This window comes from Parambassis ranga, chromosome 3, assembly GCF_900634625.1.
Source record: "Parambassis ranga chromosome 3, fParRan2.1, whole genome shotgun sequence".
In the NCBI taxonomy this organism is placed as follows: Eukaryota; Metazoa; Chordata; class Actinopteri; family Ambassidae; genus Parambassis; species Parambassis ranga.
This window is the reverse complement of record NC_041024.1, coordinates 8,273,464-8,292,569: the sequence shown is the minus strand read 5'-3', so window position 1 is coordinate 8,292,569 and position 19,106 is coordinate 8,273,464. Positions and strand designations below refer to the sequence as shown.

The window sequence follows — 19,106 nt, the reverse complement described above, 5'->3', positions numbered from 1 at the left end:
AGCAACTTAAATAGGATTTTAAAATGCTAATTGCATGGATCTAGCAATGAGCTGATACGTAGCTTGATGCTTTACCAGTGTAAATAGCACCTAAGGCCAGGGAGTTTGAACATTTTACATCAGCACTTGTGGTAGCAAGATATAAAAGACGGAATTTAATTATTATTTAATTTTCTATGCCTCAAGTTGCCACATGATAGTATTATAAATCAATAGCATTTCCATGAATACTAATTGTGGTTGCAGGGATAGTTGGTGCAGTCGGTAGGTGGGAATTTGATCAGGTTTGCAAAACCAGCCGGCCGAGGCCTCTGCCTTTTTGCTGCCATGCCCCACAGAGGCTGACTGCTACTCCTTTGAAGTTGAGGTGCAAAATCAATTGAACACGTCTGGGAGTAAATGAACTTGTTTGGAGCTTAATTTCCAGCAGCTGAAGGCTTTCTACCAAGATATTTATGAAAAAAAAAGGTGGGCCATTCTCTTTTCTCCCTTTTATAGGTGTGTATTTCATGCATGAGCCTCTGAAGAATCCCGATGCTTCTGTAGAATCATGAAATTTTGAAATAAATAAGTAAAAGTGTTTTTCTGTTCTCTTCAGGCTAGATATTCAGCACTTTGACAAGAAATAAAAAAAAATATAATCACAACAAAAATATTATTTTAAGGATGAACTCTGTATGCTGCTTGCGTAACCCTTTTAATAATGCTTCTAGTGAAGTCTGGCTCGAACCAGTGTCCTCATTTAAAATCATTCACAGTTTTTATTCTAACCTATGTTTATGGGTTTTGACCCATTATCAGTGTTTGCTGCTATGTGTTCTGAAATGAGGACATAGTCTTTTCAAGGTTACCCATCAATTAAGCAAACTACTTTTGACATGTTAAGTTATTTAAAAAAAGAAAATACATATTCTCCAAGCAAATTTATAATGCTCACAGTTCTCACTGTCTATGCTTATTATGTCATTTTTGCTTGTTTTAGCTTTGGTATGGTTTTTTGATCAAAGCAAAAAGAATCTGCTGGACCCCTGCCCTTCAGGCACTCACAGTGGATTCTTTTTAAACTTTAATATTAACATATCAAGTAGCGCTAACCTTTTTATATATATATAATATTTTAGATGAAAGCTGTAGCTTTTTTGTGAAGAAGAAAATGTTCTCTTTTGGTCTTTATTAATTCACATTAAATTCAAACACATCACTTTAACAATTAGTTAAAATGAAGACAAGATTGCTTTACACTGCAGTCACCTTGTTTACCTCAGTGCTTATTATTGCAGTTTTTTAAATGCCAATAAAATACTTTTAATAGGCCATGATTGTTTGCATGCTGCCAGACTTTCTTCTGCAATATTAGACAATCTACATTTTTCTCATTGAAAGTCGTAAAGAATTGATAATAGACTGCTGCTCTGTTGCCAGAAAAAATGGCAAAAGAAACAGCAGCCCCAGAAAAGAGAAATAAAAAAGTTACTTGATTAGGAGAAAAAGGAATCAGTAAGACGGAAGAAAGTCTAAGCTCTTTAACGGGTGCTCCTTTGCATATAAATGAGAGATTAGGCTGAAACTATATCTTACTGCCCGTTAGAATACATATGCCTAATTACAATATATTCATAAAGTGAGAGTGTAATTTCCACAAAGGAGATTACAAACGAAGCACAAGGTCAGGAAAAGCCCTTTCTGTTCTCTGCATACTATTAGGCCGATGATGCTGATGCTGCACAGAAAATGGCTCATGCTCATTGGTTCTCCTCAGGGATTATGTTTTTTTTAAGACTAAGTATAAAGATAGGATAAATGGAAGAGCAGTGAGTACTAATGAGTTGTGTGTTAATAATGTTAATGAAAATATGAAAGCAGACGCACATTTGAACTTTGTTAACCATTCCAGTTGAAGCAGGGCTTATACCTGCACTAAAAGATCATTCTCTGATAAAATTGCAATATTAAGTTTCATCTGCTATTTATGTATGCCTTCATGTCCTTGTTTGCCAGATAACTGAATTAATGTGATTCCCACACACACACAAAATATCAACTTTCCATTTTGGCCTCAGTTCCCAGCTGGATTAGCTATACAGTTATCATCAGATAAAGTTTGCACAGAGTTTGCTCACTGCAGTGACGGTGCGGAATGGTAACGCAGCACAAGCCATTGAAAATAATGGGTTTCACAGTGCAGCAGTGCCGTTGTCACGTTGGGTCTGAAAGCCCCAATATGGATCATCAGGCACCTAATCAAGTGCCTACAAGTTCCACCATCCTGCTGTGTGTATTTGAAAGGCTCAATGCAGGAGATTTACACTCTAAGTCTCTGGCTTTAAAGTCTGGTTTGCGACCCACCTATGAGTTTAGGGAAGTTTGAATGGGTCGCTAAACGGTCACCAATAAAAAACCACTGTCAACTCTAGTCCATCTGTCAGTAAAATAGTTTTCTTGCAATGCCCCCCTTTTGGCCTTAAATTTAAGTGTTGTTTAGATTCCTCACAATTCTTCAAGCTGTAGTAATCCACACTCAAATAAATACAACATCTATAAAGGATTCTTCACTGCCTCAGCGTAGCAATAGGAATCTTACACAGATACCATTAATAAGTGTAATTTCAGTATCACACACTATGTTCTATTATCACTGGGTCACATAGGGGCATTAGTGGTTTTGGATAAATAAATGGAGTTGTCAGTGAAATGCAGAAATTAGATTTTTCATTTTACTGTTTTCTCTGTATGGGGTTCAGTTTTACATGTGATGAGGCATCAATCAATACATTGATGGTCATTTTCTCAACTCTTCAAAATAAAAAAAGACAATATGAATGACCGACACAGTGTTCCACATGTGTAGCACCTTAATTTATCAATCTACTCCAAATCAAATTTCACAGAGGAAGTCGCTGAAAATTCCTTGTCCAATTATTAGCAAGTGAATAACAAAGCTCTTATTTCCGGTAATACTCGACTACAGTCTTTTCATTAGAATTTTAATGAAAATCGCTTATCTGGCTCCTGTCTTTCAGGTGTTCAGAAGACCTTACATTAAGTAAAATAATCCCCAAAGCCAGCACAATTACAGCTAATTCCATTTTAATTCAGCCAAAAGGTGATGTGAAAGGGAGCATTTTAAATGTCGGTAGATGGTTTAAAAAAAGAAAAAAAAGAAAGAAATTTTAGTTTCAATTATTGAGACTATGTGTGGGTGGGGAAATCTTAATTGAAGCGGTAGATTTTAGAGGACTGCTGTATGCCATCGGAGTATTTAGTCATAAAAAATCAGCAATTTCTCAAATTCAATGAAATTATTTTGGATATATATCACAATTAATGTAAAAATATGCCACATGGTTTTATGTGTTATAACTGCTTTACACTTAATCATTGATCTTCTAGTCATTTGCTTGACTTTTGACCCTGGAACAAATTTAAAACACTCATTATGTTAGAGCTGCTGCATGGACAAAAACTAAAATTTCATGGTTATTTATATTGTGTTTTTATTCTTTGCTTATATCGTTTCTTTTGCTGGGGAATAGATCATTTTCCATTCATCTATTCAAAACCATTTTAATTGGAAATAAATGAGTTTATTTTGCGTCCATGTGATTAGAATTGATCAAGTATTGTATAAATAGATGGAAATATTCAGTGATTCAGTAATGTGCTTGGTGTACACACAGAAAACAGACAAAAACTTGATTATTCTGCTACATGTTTATGCTTTGGGTTGAACTTTGTGGTCAGCAGCCATCTCAATAGTTTTTGCAAATGAATACTTCCATTGACGATTGCCCAGATGTAGTACACCCCCACAACACATGCATTCATGGCTTTAAGTATTTGATTAATACTGAAGTATAGTAGTAATACATAAAAACATCTGCTCCCATATGCATGCACAAAGTCTCTCTGTTTAAAGTTGAATCCCTGATGGTTAAACTTTCTTTCTTTTTTTCTTTCTTGTTTTTAGTTTCACGGAATATCATCCATGCAGATATATTAATATAGGCTGTCCTTCATACTATTACTATTTTATACTCATAGATTTTAATATTTTAGCTTTAAAGTGTTTTCATTTAGTTTAGCAGGGTATGATTTTTCAGCTTTAGTTTCAATAAGATAACACTGACATAGCCAACAGCTACTTCCCCACTGCATCAAAGCACTGAGAGGAGGGGTTGGGTCATTACAAGGTATCACAGAGAAAGCAATAACAGGTGAGAAACAAACTGCTCTACAACCTCTTCCAACACACCGTACAGTACGACAGCTGGTGTTGACAAGAATCCTTTTTAGATTGCCGTGGTGGACGGGTATGAGTCCTGTGCCGGTGCCTGAGTTTCTCCTGTCTTGTGTACAGATTTACTACCAACTACAGGGGTTAATCAACAATGCCTCTCTGCTTTCTCTCTTTCATCTCAGCCCTCTGTTGAGAGCTCAGGCCTCATCTGGAGGGAATATTGGCAGAGTGTTTGCTCCTTGATTGGCTTTGCGAGAGCAATCCATACAGATGTGTCTGTTGTGCCTGTGTGGATCAGATTTCTGGAAGAGCCAAGACAGACTGAAGCCATCAGATTTCTCTTTAAATGGCCTTTGGGTCCAGGGAATGACTCTCCCACAAAGTAGAGCGATCATTGATCTCACTAAGGCATTAACTCTTGATGAAACAGTCAGTGCTTTCTATCAATGGTTTCATTGCCTGTCCGGTTTTAATATTTGTCTTTCTCTAGATGTAGCAACAGGAGTAATGATTTTAACACATACTGCTGCTAGAAAATAGAAAAAAAATCACACAAAGCAGTGTTACTGTGTCCAGATAAATATGCTATACGTTTACTGTGTTTTTTGTTTGTTTTGTTTTTTCATATCTGTTGTGTATACAGCGAGGAAGTACCATCAAGAGGTCGATGTTACACAGATATGCAGTATATTATGTTTCCCAAGTGAATTAATTTTGTTTGGTTGAAGGGATGGAGCGGATACATTATGGTCTTTTCGCCAGAAGATAGCAGAATGCGCAATGTGCTATATGGCTCTGCTAAAAACAAAAAGTTGAATTACAATCTTTCTCTTCCTGTGCTTCTAATATGTGAGTTCTGTGTTTGCTATATTAGATTTTCTTTTGGGAAATGTATTTCCAGCTACCATACTGGATTAGCTACCATTCCAGCTTGCGTATCAGCTCAAACCACTTCATGTAAGCATTAAAATTTCAAAATGCACATAGAAACAGGGTGATGGCAGCCCATCTAATGAATTAAATGTGTTAGCTATAATGATGGTTAATATTAATAATAATATATATTGATGAAAGGTAATACATAAATGAGTTCAAATAATATTAAAATAATTAAGTTAAACACTGCACATGTTTTCCATCCACCTGCCTGGCACTCTGCCACTCATCTTCCACTTCCTTTGTCAGTGAAACCCAAAACACATGAAGAGATTATATAACACATGACACAAGTAAAGCCTGCAAATGCAGGCAAAGCACATCAGAGGACTACTGTACAGTACATTATGATAAGTGCTACACACAGAAATAGAAATCAACTGTATCTGACACGAAGTGAAGTAATTAAATGGAGTCAACATATGATATAAGCACACATATTCATGATCATTTAGTGTATTTTACTCTTTACATTAATTACTCTAATAAGGGGACACTAACTGGCGGACCGCGGTCCGGGTCCGGACCCAGAAGCCGTCCCATACAGACCCGAACTTACAGTCAAAACAGCTGGTTATTCTTTAACACCTGACGGGGCGCTTCTATTTTAACCGGCGCAGCTTTCATTGACTTTACGGTAGTGGCTTAGCGCATGAGGAAACGCACAGACCAATTGCATACGAGTTTATACATCCCACGTGATAACTCTCAGCCAATCAAATCTGAGCATTTCAGGTGGTAAAATTTGACAATAAGTTTCAGACAGGTTACATGTAAAAAGATGAGAGAAAAGAAAAGAAAGACAGCGATACACCAGGGTTAAGTGGGCCAGAACGGTCCAGTACAGCATTCCGACAGCTTCTATCAATAGATATACGTTCGGAAAACAATTAAATAGTCTTATAGTAATGTTGTAATTTTTCGGAGATGCAGGTTGCAGTCTGGTTGTTTCCGTCACGCTAATATCAATATATAACCAATTAAATCCCCTCTGCGCTCCCACACACTCACCACTTTGTTCTGCTGTACCTGTGCATGCAAAGAAAGTTGCATTCACAGTATCTGTGACCTGGAACGATTCATCAGTGCATTCAGAATTTAGAACAGGGCTCAATAACCAGCATTGGATGGAGGAGGATGAGGGAGGAGCTTACAGATTATTTTCAAGCATACTGAATGGAAATGATATTTGAATATTTTAGCTGGCATAAGTTATGTTATCTAGAGGGGTGGATATGTAGCAAAGTATTGTTCAAGTTAAGTAAATTAAACAAAAACTTTGTCTGAAGTGATACTATTTCCTGCATTCCAGCATTAAGTAACAAACATACACCCCCTCCTTTCCCCTTATTTTAAAATGCAACCCTACTTTTATGTAATTAATGAAAGAACATTCTACACTCAACAAAAATATAAATGCAACACTTTTGTTTTTGCTCCCATGTTTCATGAGATGGACTTGAAGATCTAAACTTCATTCCAGATACACAATATTACCATTCCTCTCAAACATTGTTCACAAATCTGTCTAAATGTGTGATAGTGAGCACTTCTGCTTTGCTGAGATAATCCATCCCACCTCACAGGTGTGCCACATCAAGATGCTGATCTGACATCATGATTAGTGCACAGGTGTACCTCAAACTGCCCACAATAAAAGGCCACCCTGAAATGTGCAGTTTTGTCTCACAGCAAAATGCCACAGATGCCACAAGCATTGAGGGAGCGTGCAATTGGCATGCTGACAGCAGGAATGTCAACCAGATCTGTTGCTCATGCATTGAATGTTCATTTCTCCACCATAAGCCGTCTCCAAAGGCGTTTCAGAGAATATGGCAGTACATCCAACCGGCCTCACAACCGCAGACCACGAGTAACCACACCAGCCCAGGACCTCCACATCCAGCAGGTTCACCTCCGAGATCGTCTGAGACCAGCCACTCAGACAGCTGCTGAAACAATTGGTTTGCATAACCAAACAATTTCTGCACAAACTGTCAGAAACCGTCTCAGGGAAGCTCAACTGCATGCTCGTCGTCCTCATCGGGGTCTTAACCTGACTCCAGATCGTCGCCGTAACAGACTTGAGTGGGCAAATGCTCACATTCGATGGCGTCTAGCACGTTGGAGAGGTGTTCTCTTCACGGATGAATCTCGGTTTACATTGTTCAGGGCAGATGGCAGACAGCGTGTGTGGCGTCGTGTGGGTGAGCGCTTTGCTGATGTCAATGTTGTGGATCGAGTGGCCCATGGTGGTGGTGGGGTCATGGTATGGGCAGGCATCTGTTATGGACGAAGAACACAGGTGCATTTTATTGATGGCATTTTGAATGCACAGAGATACCGTGATGAGATCCTGAGGCCCATTGTTGTGCCATACATCCATGAACATCACCTCATGTTTCAGCAAGATAATGCACGGCCCCATGTTGCAAGGATCTGTACACAATTCTTGGAAGCTGAAAATGTCCCAGTTCTTGCATGGCCAGCATACTCACCGGACATGTCACCCATTGAACATGTTTGGGATGTGCTTGACCGGCATATACGACAGCGTGCACCAGTTCCCACTAATATCCAGCAACTTCGCACAGCCATTGAAGAGGAGTGGACCAACATTCCACAGGCCACAATAGACAATCTGATAAACTCTATGCGAAGAAGATGTGTTGCACTGCATGAGGCAAATGGTGGTCACACCAGATACTGACTGGTTCTGAGTCCCCAGACCGCCAATAAAGCAGAAACAAAATGCACATTTCAGGGTGGCCTTTTATTGTGGGCAGTTTGAGGTACACCTGTGCACTAATCATGATGTCAGATCAGCATCTTGATGTGGCACACCTGTGAGGTGGGATGGATTATCTCAGCAAAGCAGAAGTGCTCACTATCACACATTTAGACAGATTTGTGAACAATGTTTGAGAGGAATGGTAATATTGTGTATCTGGAATGAAGTTTAGATCTTCAAGTCCATCTCATGAAACATGGGAGCAAAAACAAAAGTGTTGCGTTTATATTTTTGTTGAGTGTACATTTCTATATGTGGTAAATGTGGTAAAGATATTGTGAAACTTAATAGGTACAGTAGTTTTTTGGAAAATGTGTGAGGAAATTAGGTAGAAGACCTATGACTGACACTGACACTGACCACTGAGAGACAGATGACACATCTAAAGCTAGGTTATTTTGAATACTTATTTACTGATTTAAATTAATAATAAGACTGCATCATTATTATTTTTGGAAACTTAAGTTGAGCTTTTGATGCAGTGGATCAAAAGCTATTAACTGAATTGGTAGTCAAGTCATAAGTGCTTCAGTAAAGGACAGCATCTCTTGTCTGGCTCAAGTAGTGTTGACTTTCAATGTGACTTTTAGGTCACATTACACGCAGATGTGGTTCTGCTTGTCAACAAAACTAGGACAAGAGGACATATCAGTCTACTTTTAGTATCACTATGCTCACTCTTTGTTTTTTAATGATTTATTTTCATGGAGATCTTCTATATCAGATATGTTCTCTACATTTATTTGGCAGGATTTGACACAGTTGTAGAAAAGGTAGACCCAATTAACCATTCTAATATTCTAATATTCTAACCATTCTAATATACAGGCAAACAAAAAAAGGAGTGGGAAGCAGCTACACTCTGTGTGACGTAGTCAACATCAGCTCGCCCACTCAATCACTATGCATTCCCTCGACAACTATTTGTTCTGTTCACACATGACTTTCAATTAGGGAGCTGACGGGGTAAGGCAGTGATTTGAACATTTAAGTTTGCACATCTTCCAGGTGATTTAAAGAAAATTTCATGGTTGTAGTGGGTGAGTAAACCCTCCTACCTGATCTTATCAAAGGCCTGTAAAAAAGTGACTCATTTTTCAGCAAAGCTACTTTATTTTGAGCTTTGTCTTCACCATCCCAGTCTATTGTAAAGCCTTAGTGCACTGTTAGTGTAATGTTGTATGCACTCTTGTTTACATTCAATACTAACAGTGGGTGTTGAGGCTTTTCTATGAAGCCCTCAGTATTCAGCCATGACCTACAGTATTTCACAGTGACCTCTGGGGATGTAATGATTCAGATATGCAGTATAAGGTCAGAGGAAGAGGAGCTGGCCAAGGTACAATTTCTCCTGACAGACTCTTAATCTGTCATAGTTATTATGGTGGCTATTTCATGACAGTTCATGTTCTCTCATCATCTTCTCCGCTGACCTTCATGTTTCATTTGGTCAGCCACCTCTTTCTCCGGGTATATAAAATGAATATACGGCCCTGCTGTTTATTTAAATGGACACAAGGTAAGGTTAAAGTTTTGGACAAGATGCAAAGACACTTGGGAGGCACTTAGACATCTGTAAAGGTTGTAACTGTCAGAGCTCCACAAGAAAACATATCCCTAACATTAGTGCTCATTTTTTAACTGCTCTCCACAGTACTACTATTGTTCGTTCATTTCAATATGAAATGCCAAAAGAACCCATTTATATTTTTAGTTGATTTGTAAGTTTGTCCTCATAAGAAAACGTAACATGAGGTCCTTGTTTTGGTCCTTGAAAATGGAACGTGTGCGTATTTCTCCAGCCACACAGAGTTCATGCAGGCAGGGACTCGTCACAATGATAGCCAATATGGCAACCATGATGCAGTAGGGGTTTGGCTAGTAAAATTAAGAATCTGAGAGTTTTATGATTATCTTTATCAAACCCCTTACCATGTTTTTAAAGCCTATCCTTAACTAGTTGTTTTTAAGCTAAATTTAGTTTCGGATGCAGTATAATATGTTGGGTTAGTGTAAACAAAATGTTTGTGTCATATGAGGCAATAAGTTCTCTAAGTTCTCTATGCCCATTAGCATAAACAAGACAATGTGTCATATCTGGTGAAAGTATTATTGATCAAATTGTGAAACTGTTGAGGACACATTGTGATTTGTTCAGAATAGATATATAGACTCCCAAGTTTTCAATTTCTTGATTTCTTTCCGCTTATTTATTTACAAGTTAAAATGTAGGATAGAAGAATGAGGGCTTATCTATTGTATGAGTAAAGAGGGATAACTGCCTGGTCAAAGAAGACAGCTTGGATAACATGGCCTCAGGGCTGCTCACCTTTTACCATAATGTGACTATGATCTACAGAGAAACTTGGTCCTTTTAAAGCTCCACTGTAACCAGTTTTAGATCTTGGTCTCCTACTGAGCTCCTCTTCCAACAAGCCAAACAGGAATCCCTCCTGGCTCAAGATATTTAGACTCAAATGGCCACAGGGTCTGTTAGATTGGTTGCGATCCAGACTGAATTCTCCCACATACATTAGATAAAAAGTAAAACTAACAGAAGTGCTGGAGCAGACTAACATTCATTTGTGCTCTTATTATCTTCAAATGTGGCCCTCAAAATATGTAGATGGTGCTGTTTCTGTCTTCTGTATCTTTGTGGAGAGTTCTTTTCTTCTGTCTGATGTGCATGACTTCTCTGTGACTGATTCCCTGCTGAAGATTCACTCTGTTCCACTTTGTGCACAGAGGCTTCCCTGTCTGAAAAATATTCTCAAAGCCATATAAAAAGCAAATGCGATTGGGAACCTTTTTTTCTTGGTTGTGGCGTGACACTAATTTACTTCCCCTCTCACTTCCAAGGCAATTAGCTTTGAAGCTTCTCAGAAACTATTCTTGCCCAAGTCGATAGCTAGCATGGCGAGTAAGAATTTAAGCAGGTCCACTGGGCGACAGCTGATAAATATATCAAATGAGGTTACAGTTAGAAAGAGAAACCTAAAAGAATAAAGAAAATATAACTTCTTCCCGGTTATACTGCATGCCTGGCTCTTCATTATTGGCCAATTGTAACATGCAAATTTCTGTGTGATTGCCTTTGACTTGATGAGCACAATGCTGCAGTGTTAACCAAACATTTGTGGAAATGATTTGCACATGAAACCATGTGATGATATATTCACTTTGCTGTGTAAAGCACATATGGTGCATAAGGGAAGGGTCTCAGTAGGAGTTTAGGGCACCAGAATGAATAAGAAATGCATAACTGTAAAAGCCATGGGGACACATTTTCTTTATCAGCTGCCTATTATTAGCAGATTTTTTTAAATGAGTTCACAAAACAAGTAACACTTGCATCATGTGATGTTTGTTGTTGGGTCAAACAAATCTGATCAAACCACCAACATGGAGAGGACAGATTAGTTGTTTTTCTGTAATCTAGTCAGAATCATTGAACTCCCCATTTGATGTACACTACTGAGTGTATACTGTATGGGGTGTGCTTCAGTTTCAGTTAGAGACCTGAAAAAGGAGAATGCTGGTACCCTTTCTAGTTGCTCTGCAGCTATAACAGCTATAATATAAAGAGTTACTTTGAAATTTTGCCCCAGGATATGCAGGGTATCGCAGCCTCCCCTCAGTCTGAGCGCTTGCTGTGTGTCAAGGAAAGTTCAGCTGCAGCTCACCTTCAAGGTCCTGATCTCTGGGTCTCTCACCTCCTACACTGTAAAACTCATTTACGTGGTTGTTAACATAATGCAAATTAATTTCACGCAGGTAACAGCAATCAGAATAATTGAAGATTATTGCTTAATGCAGCAACACGCACATAAAGCACTAGTTTACAGGAGCAGTTCCAAGAGGCAGGAAGCAAAAAGGGAGCAGTCCTTGTCTTTCCACCCTAGCTGGCAAGCTGACAAAGATACAAAAGGAGGGAAACACAGCAGAGGTAGAGCTCATAACTGAGCAGGGAGTCCATAAGTGAGCAACAAAAAAGATTCCCTGCTACAATTCTGCTTCACTCATGTAAGAGTAAATAATATTTTTTTTTCCTGATGCCAGTTTTGGCTAGTAGTTTACAGAAGTTCAAATGGTTTTGCTAAAGTCTGTAGATAAATTAATAAATGATGACATCTATAATTAAATAACAGAGCAATAAGCGTTAACAGGGGTTTGGCATGGTCTCTGTCATACTAACGAGTCTGATAGGGTTACCTCTGTTTTCCATGGCAACCACACCTTCATAGAACTGCATCACTTGTTATTGTGGAGGATGGTTTGTGTACCACAGTGAGGGTCACTGTGGTACACAAACGAGAGTAATGCTTCCAGGGAGCATTATGTTTTCATTGAGGACACAAAAGCAACGTTCACAGGAATTATTATTAGTCAAGAGGACACTTTGTTCATTGAGGATGGTTTAACACTGTACTGTATATTGTCCTGGTTCACAAATAATAGTGCTGTTCTCATGTTCAAGATAAAGTGAATGGTATCAGATAATGGAGACGGTGTGGCTATCATGCAGGAAGAAATATCAATATTACTTGAATACAGTTATGTACTGGCTTATTTTGTACTAAATGATGTGAAAAATAATGACTAATGTGGGTTTAAACTATAGACAAAGCAGACACAGATCTTCTTAGGTGATCATCCTGTACACAAATTAAGCATACACATAATTAAAACATTTATTGCAGTAGCTGTATACCTGTAGAGTAGTAACAAGGATTAATTGTTTCAGTATCTGTGATGTCAAACACCCTCACAACTGACAAACATACTGCAGTAAGCAAATCACTCCATCCCACTTAACTTCTTTATATTGTGACATAAATATGAAAGTGCTTTACAAACCCAATGTCTCCTTAATGCACAAATCAACTCTATTTCCAACAAAATAAAATGACACAAAAATGTTAATTTTAAAAGCTATATCTTTTTTTTTAGCATGCTTTTCCATTGTGTAATTTGCCTTCCATGCTGTGGAATAAAACAAACCTTTTCAGACAGTGGAATGAGAGATGATCTTTCATGGTTGACCCACATGCCTTTGTGTTTTTTTTCTTCAGTATATTGACAACTTGATTTTGTACTTTTTGTACATTTGTGTAATTCTAAATTTTGGCAAACATTCAATGCATAAGGCATTTGATTATCAGACAGGATATTCTTACTAGCCAACATGTTCTTTAAATAAGCACAACTTAGTGTTTGAAGAAACATCATGAAGGCACAGTGATTTAAGTGTTTTATCTTAACCTGTGTTTTCGTATGTATGGAAAATAATAGTCTGCGTGGAAATAATATATATACTGTATATACATATGATGAATAAATTGCAGGTACTACTGAGGGGATTGCACTCAGAGTAATCACAATTTGAATAAAATCTATACAGTAATAAGATCAACGTTAGATAAAACATTTAGCCATTTACAAATATATTGCTATTTAATTGTACTGAACACTTTTTAAAATCAGCTTTTTGGAGCGTTTCGTTTTTATAATGCACATTGAGCACTGACATCGTTCATACAAAAAATGTGTCTTTTAAAAAAACTTTTGCCTGTGATTTTGCAATACTTGGAGAAAATTATTATGAAATATGGGCAACATTTGAATATACTCAGGGATGAAAGTTAGTTTTTAAATTAACTGCAGGGATTTTTGAATGTAAATGTTTTCTCAGTTTTAACATTATGCCAAATTACATATCTTTGTCCAGCTGAAATCCCAAAGCCATTATGATGACACCAGCAAAGAACTCTTCTATTCACTGTGGATATTACAGATACATGATAGTGGTTAATAAGTCTTATTTACAAACACACAGACAATGACAGAATAAACAAGTGTCCACAAACAGTGTTATTAGAACAACACCTTCTGAAATGTAATTCCATTTTCTTTGATTGTGTCGATTAATATAGTCCTGAACAACTCAATAACAACCACACCACAAATACTTGTATATATTGGTCAGCCACTTTTTTTTTCTCCTCGTAATTTGTTTTAATTTTCTCCGCTTTATGCATGTCTTTCCTTTCCTCGTCCAATTTGCGCATGAAGTGGACAGAAAATGTTACTGAACGTTGAAGAAATCCACAAAAAAAGGCTTCCTCTAAAGCCATAGTAAGGTTGAATTGTAGCGAACACAGCATAAGCACTATCTTGTGGCCTACATAGTACATGTGGCTATCACACTGCAGAAGCATCAACTTAAGTGAGAAGAGGTGAAACAAGAAAGAAAAGGATAAATCAGGAATGGAGCTAAGGTCAGATGCTCCCGCCTGTTTCCTGTGTCCGGATGTAAGGACGTCTAACAGCACAAAAGCAATGTCCCTCTTATAGCTGCTGGTCCTTTGGGCTGTCTGGGCAGGAGGCTGGCTGGCAGGACTTCAGACTCACCAGTGGAATATCAGCCATGCTGCTGCTGGTAAAGTGTCCCTCTCCACTCCCAAACTGCTTCCTGTCACCAAAATGCTCTGACCGCCCACTCTCATTTTTCCAGGTTCTGGTCAAAGTATGTCCATTGAGGAGTTTGTCCTTGGGACCCCACTCTCTCTGAGAGCCAAAGCTGGACACGGGTGACTTGGGCTGCTGGTATGTTCCCAATGTTGGGGGCATCCAGCAGTTGTCTGAATGTCCCAGGACAAGGCACTCCTGTGTGCACATTTCTGTAGCTTCCACTAGGCCACGTGGTCCCAGGGGGCCATCTGTAACAAGAGAGAAGAGAAAAAAAGGTCAAACATATATAATTATGTCATCACACGGCTGTCACAGTCTTGCACCAAGATGCATTCGATCTGTAGTTATAATACACTGAAGTGTAAACCTATACACATTTCTTGAACACGTTCCAAAGCCAGTTCCAAACTCTGATAGCAATCTTAGATTTGGAGACTTCTAAAATGATTTTGTCTTCTTTGTTTCAATAAAGGGCCAACAGAACAAACAAAAAAATAGCAGTTTTTGAACAGGTAGCAGGCAGCTGCTTTCTTTTACCCACTTAAGAGCTCCAGTAGATGGAAGGCCCAAGTTGTAAGACCTAGCCAACCAACAACATGCCTCTATTTGTTTTTGTTCGTCTAATAAAACTTTTCTCTAGGTAATACCGTAGTGTGATGCTGTTGTGCTGTATGAGATGCCAGTGTACTTTTATAAGGACTATAAGGGACTTATTTATTATTGGGAGGAGAGAGTGTATCAAAGGGTGTAGACAAGCATTTGTTTTTCCTTACATGGTCTATAAATGCTTTTTTGTGTAAGATTAGTGGGCATATTTTCTTTGTTTTGTGATTTTTTTTCCTCCAAAAGATGCTGTGATTATGTACACAAGCACAACATGATGAATGTTCTATTTCTCCACAATTGCAGGGGACTGTGAACATGTATGCTTGAGAAACTCTGAATGTGCCATTCTACCACAACTGCTGTTGCCGTGGTTGCTGGTTAGTACATAAATTGCGGCGTTCCTGGGGAGTGTTTTCGTCTTTATACACAACATAGATTTAGACCCAGTATATAGGCATCAGTTTGTTTTCAGAGACTGTTTTGAGATGAGTGTTTTTGACTAGCCTCATGTGAATAGAAAAAGCTCGTCCATAGAATAGGGACCAATGGCATATGTTTGAATCATAGTGTGAAATCATAGCCCTGTAGGAAAAAAAAGATATTGACCCTCATTTTTGCACCAACTCACTGCTACCATCTGAGTAGTCCTCTGATGAACATGCATCAAAACTCAGACATTAGAAATCAAACACTCAGTGTTTCAGGATGTATTTGTTTGAGTCTTTTTTGATAGGAACACATGCATAATGCATGAAATGTGATGCGGTTCTGCCATTTGAAGAAATCTTCTCCTTTGACTGTTTTATTTTTCTTGTCTTTTCTTCTTTTTCTTTTTGAGAAAGAAACCACTTCTGTCCGTGTTTGCATATCAAGCTTAAGGAGGAAATGAATTCATCTGTTTTTGTCCTGAAAAAGAAAATAACTATTTGTCCTAATTTGTCCCTTTGCTTCACAAAAAGCTAATTGGCTGCTGTGTATATTCTGTAACATTTTAAAGAGCTTATTTCAAACTCCTCCTGCAGAAGTTTATTCTAAAAAGAAAATAATATGCTAGTTTTCAGTTAGTCTTTCTAATGGACACAATATTGTAGTAATCATTCACAGGCATTTCAAGACATATTGTTCATTATATCTATTCAATTTGTGCAGTACATTAGTCTAGCAATTCAAATTTATTTCGTTTCTTTCTTGTGTTAAAACTTGGATCACAAGGCTAAACTAAAACCCAAGGCCTAAGTGAGGAATGTTTTTTTCTATGCATTTTGAATAAGCAGTAAAAGGAAGACACACACACAAAAAGATATTTTATACATTGGTTCATTTGCCCTGTTTTTATTACTGTGCCTTTGTCCTTCGTTCATGTGTGAGATAATATGAATTGATGTAAATGCAGTTTAATAAGAACATGTTCTTATACTCCACTAAACCTTGCTGCCTTAATACAAGGTTCTGGCACTGAAGGCACATTCTGAGATATGATGTAGAAGAAAGCCAAAACCCGAAGAGAGAGTCAGTCACTCTTTCTGCATGAATGTAGAGTCCATCACAATAACAGGCAGCCATAATTGGCGTGTCAGGAGTCTAACCAAGACACACATTATCATAGTTGCATGAAGAACCACAGAGGGCAATAATGCATGGTACCCGGGAGACAGCAAGATGAATTCCTCAAATGAGATTGTAGACGAGTGAGTAGACATCTGGGGAGCTGTTAAGGAAGAGAGATTGTAGAAAGGGAAAGGATTGTGCAGATGTACATGGTGTGCAGTGTAGAGCAGAAGAGCTAGTTACAGACCTGCCATTTCTGTGACATTTTGCTTTTTGTATTAGTATATAAATGGGTATAATGAAGGCATTATATTTGTGGTGTCACTGATGACATTTTCTTTCAAGTTTTTAATCAGATATAATAAAATATATAGTATATACAGATTGTATAGTATGTACCACTAGTAGTATTGGAATTTTTTTACAGCTGAATTAGATGACTGTAATGTCTGTATTTTTTTTCTTTCTATAAAAGCAGAGTCCATCATTAATCAAGGACATTTTGTGCTGTGCTATTCCCCTGATGTAATAAACATGACCATGTAGATTGGTACAATCAGTGGCCCCAGTGGGCAGTAGAGGATAATTTGAATCAGCCATTTTCTCTGCTAATCCTTGCATACCTGCTGTTTGATACAATGGAGAGACAAAACCTGATGGAAAGACCACTTGAGGTATAGAGCTGATAGGGTACAATATCTATACATGTCCACGCAGTAGTGATATGATGTAAGTCGGTAATTCTCAAACAAAGAAAGAAAAAGAGCGATGAGGTTGAAATGCAGTAGGTGGCTGAGTATGGAGGATATATTATTAAAATCCCAACCGAGTGGTAGTGGTGATAATGTATACTTAACAAAAGCTTTCAAATTAGTTAACTAATAAATATATTTTAAGATATGCAGAAACATAAAGCATCGAGGATAAATTCTTATTGGTGCACTGTTTACACTACACACAAACATACATTTTTCTTTACCAGCACAAGAAAAAACAGCAAGTTTTTCTTTCTTTGGTTCCTTTAATAATAAAGTACTCTGGGTATGTCACTCTGCAGGGGCCCAACACCCCACAAATTCAATTTGTAAGGGGTTGTATTCAAACCTCAGACTCAGCAGACCAAATATTTCAAACAAATCCAGAACACTGCACATTCTTTGTCTACTGCCTTTGTGTTGATGCACACAGAGACGGAGCCCTCTTAAGTGTGCAGAACTGCGTTGGCTCATTTAATTAAAAGGACACTATAAAGGTAGAGTCTTCTCCCATTTACTCCTGGTCCCCCTGGAACAGCCTTTTTGACATTGTAAGAGAATGAGTCCAGATTCAGCGCCTATTATTTATTGAGCACAGTGTTCAATCTACGTAAACTCATTAGACACTTTGTTCTCTTTGTTTACTTTTTTGTCATTTACTGACTCCCGTGTGGCTTGACCTAATATTGTCTGTTGTTTTGATCCATAATCAATACACATAGACACACACTGAAATCCTTATTCATTATCCTTTTTTGTATCTATTGCTCTCCCTGTTAATCTCACCTGTTTATTAATCTGACCACCAAAACACTGCCGACCACCAAGACTTATTAGCAGCTACCTTCTTCTGATTATCGTGTAGCCTGTTTGCTTCATTACATTGTTGATCCGTAATCATATTGTGAACAAGCTGGTGATTGAGCATATTGTCAGTGACACCGAGTTCCATATAGTGATTATATATCGCATTCAGCCGCAGTCTAATGCACAATAACATAGCTGCACATGCAAATAGCATAATCCGGAAATCTGTCACTGCTGAGACCCGCTCTGACTTGGAAAAGCCCAGAGGACGTTGAGTGACATCCTGTTAGTCCTGCAGGAACCTTGAAGAGCTGCGGACAGATGATAAGCACCAACACACCATGACACTACAACTGTAGATAAGAGGCCGCTGGGCATGTACTCCATTGTACTCCTGCTCTACAAACAAACCCATACATCTGAAATAGATCCCTTCTGACTTAGTGAAATATAGATATAGAATTCCTCTTTTTTGTGACTAGTAAAGTAATGTACACATAATTGTGAGCCAGCACAGTCTATTGTGTTTTATTTAGGTTATGTAAATATAGCATTTAATGCTATCCCAGTCTCACAGTGAAATGTGTAATCACTATGTTGCTCCACCACGCTTTCACAATAAAAATCCATGTTTATCAGGGCTATTGTTCTGGAGGACTAGTGACCCACAATGTGAGAATCATGATAATTTTTTGTACAGCCACAATGTCTTAACCTGACCGAACAGCAAAAATAAAATAGAAGGTGTTTTGTATCTGCTGTAATGCAGGTTTATAATAAGGAAATGGCCTTTATTGTGAAACCATATCTTGTTCACTCTGGGCCAAATAGCTGTTTAACATTCCAATGTGACATGTGGGAGTTATGCACGCTGATTATTATAAAGTAATACAATACTATTTGTATTGATGTCCACCATCAAAGAAACTGGCCACGTTGTAATAGCATATAAGAA

The 19,106-nt window shown here is 38.0% G+C and overlaps 1 protein-coding gene across 2 annotated transcripts in view; it reads right to left on the bottom strand.

Moving 5' to 3' along the window:
* Positions 1 to 13,520: 13,520 nt before the first annotated feature.
* Positions 13,521 to 19,106, bottom strand: part of pcdh9 (protocadherin 9) — a 167,723-nt gene continuing 162,137 nt past the window's right edge. For both annotated transcript variants that reach the window (XM_028402624.1, XM_028402625.1), the window contains exon 5: positions 13,521 to 14,683. In XM_028402624.1, the coding sequence (XP_028258425.1) occupies positions 14,313 to 14,683 (371 nt within the window). In that variant the 3' untranslated portion in view covers positions 13,521 to 14,312. The remainder of the gene's footprint in view (positions 14,684 to 19,106) is intronic.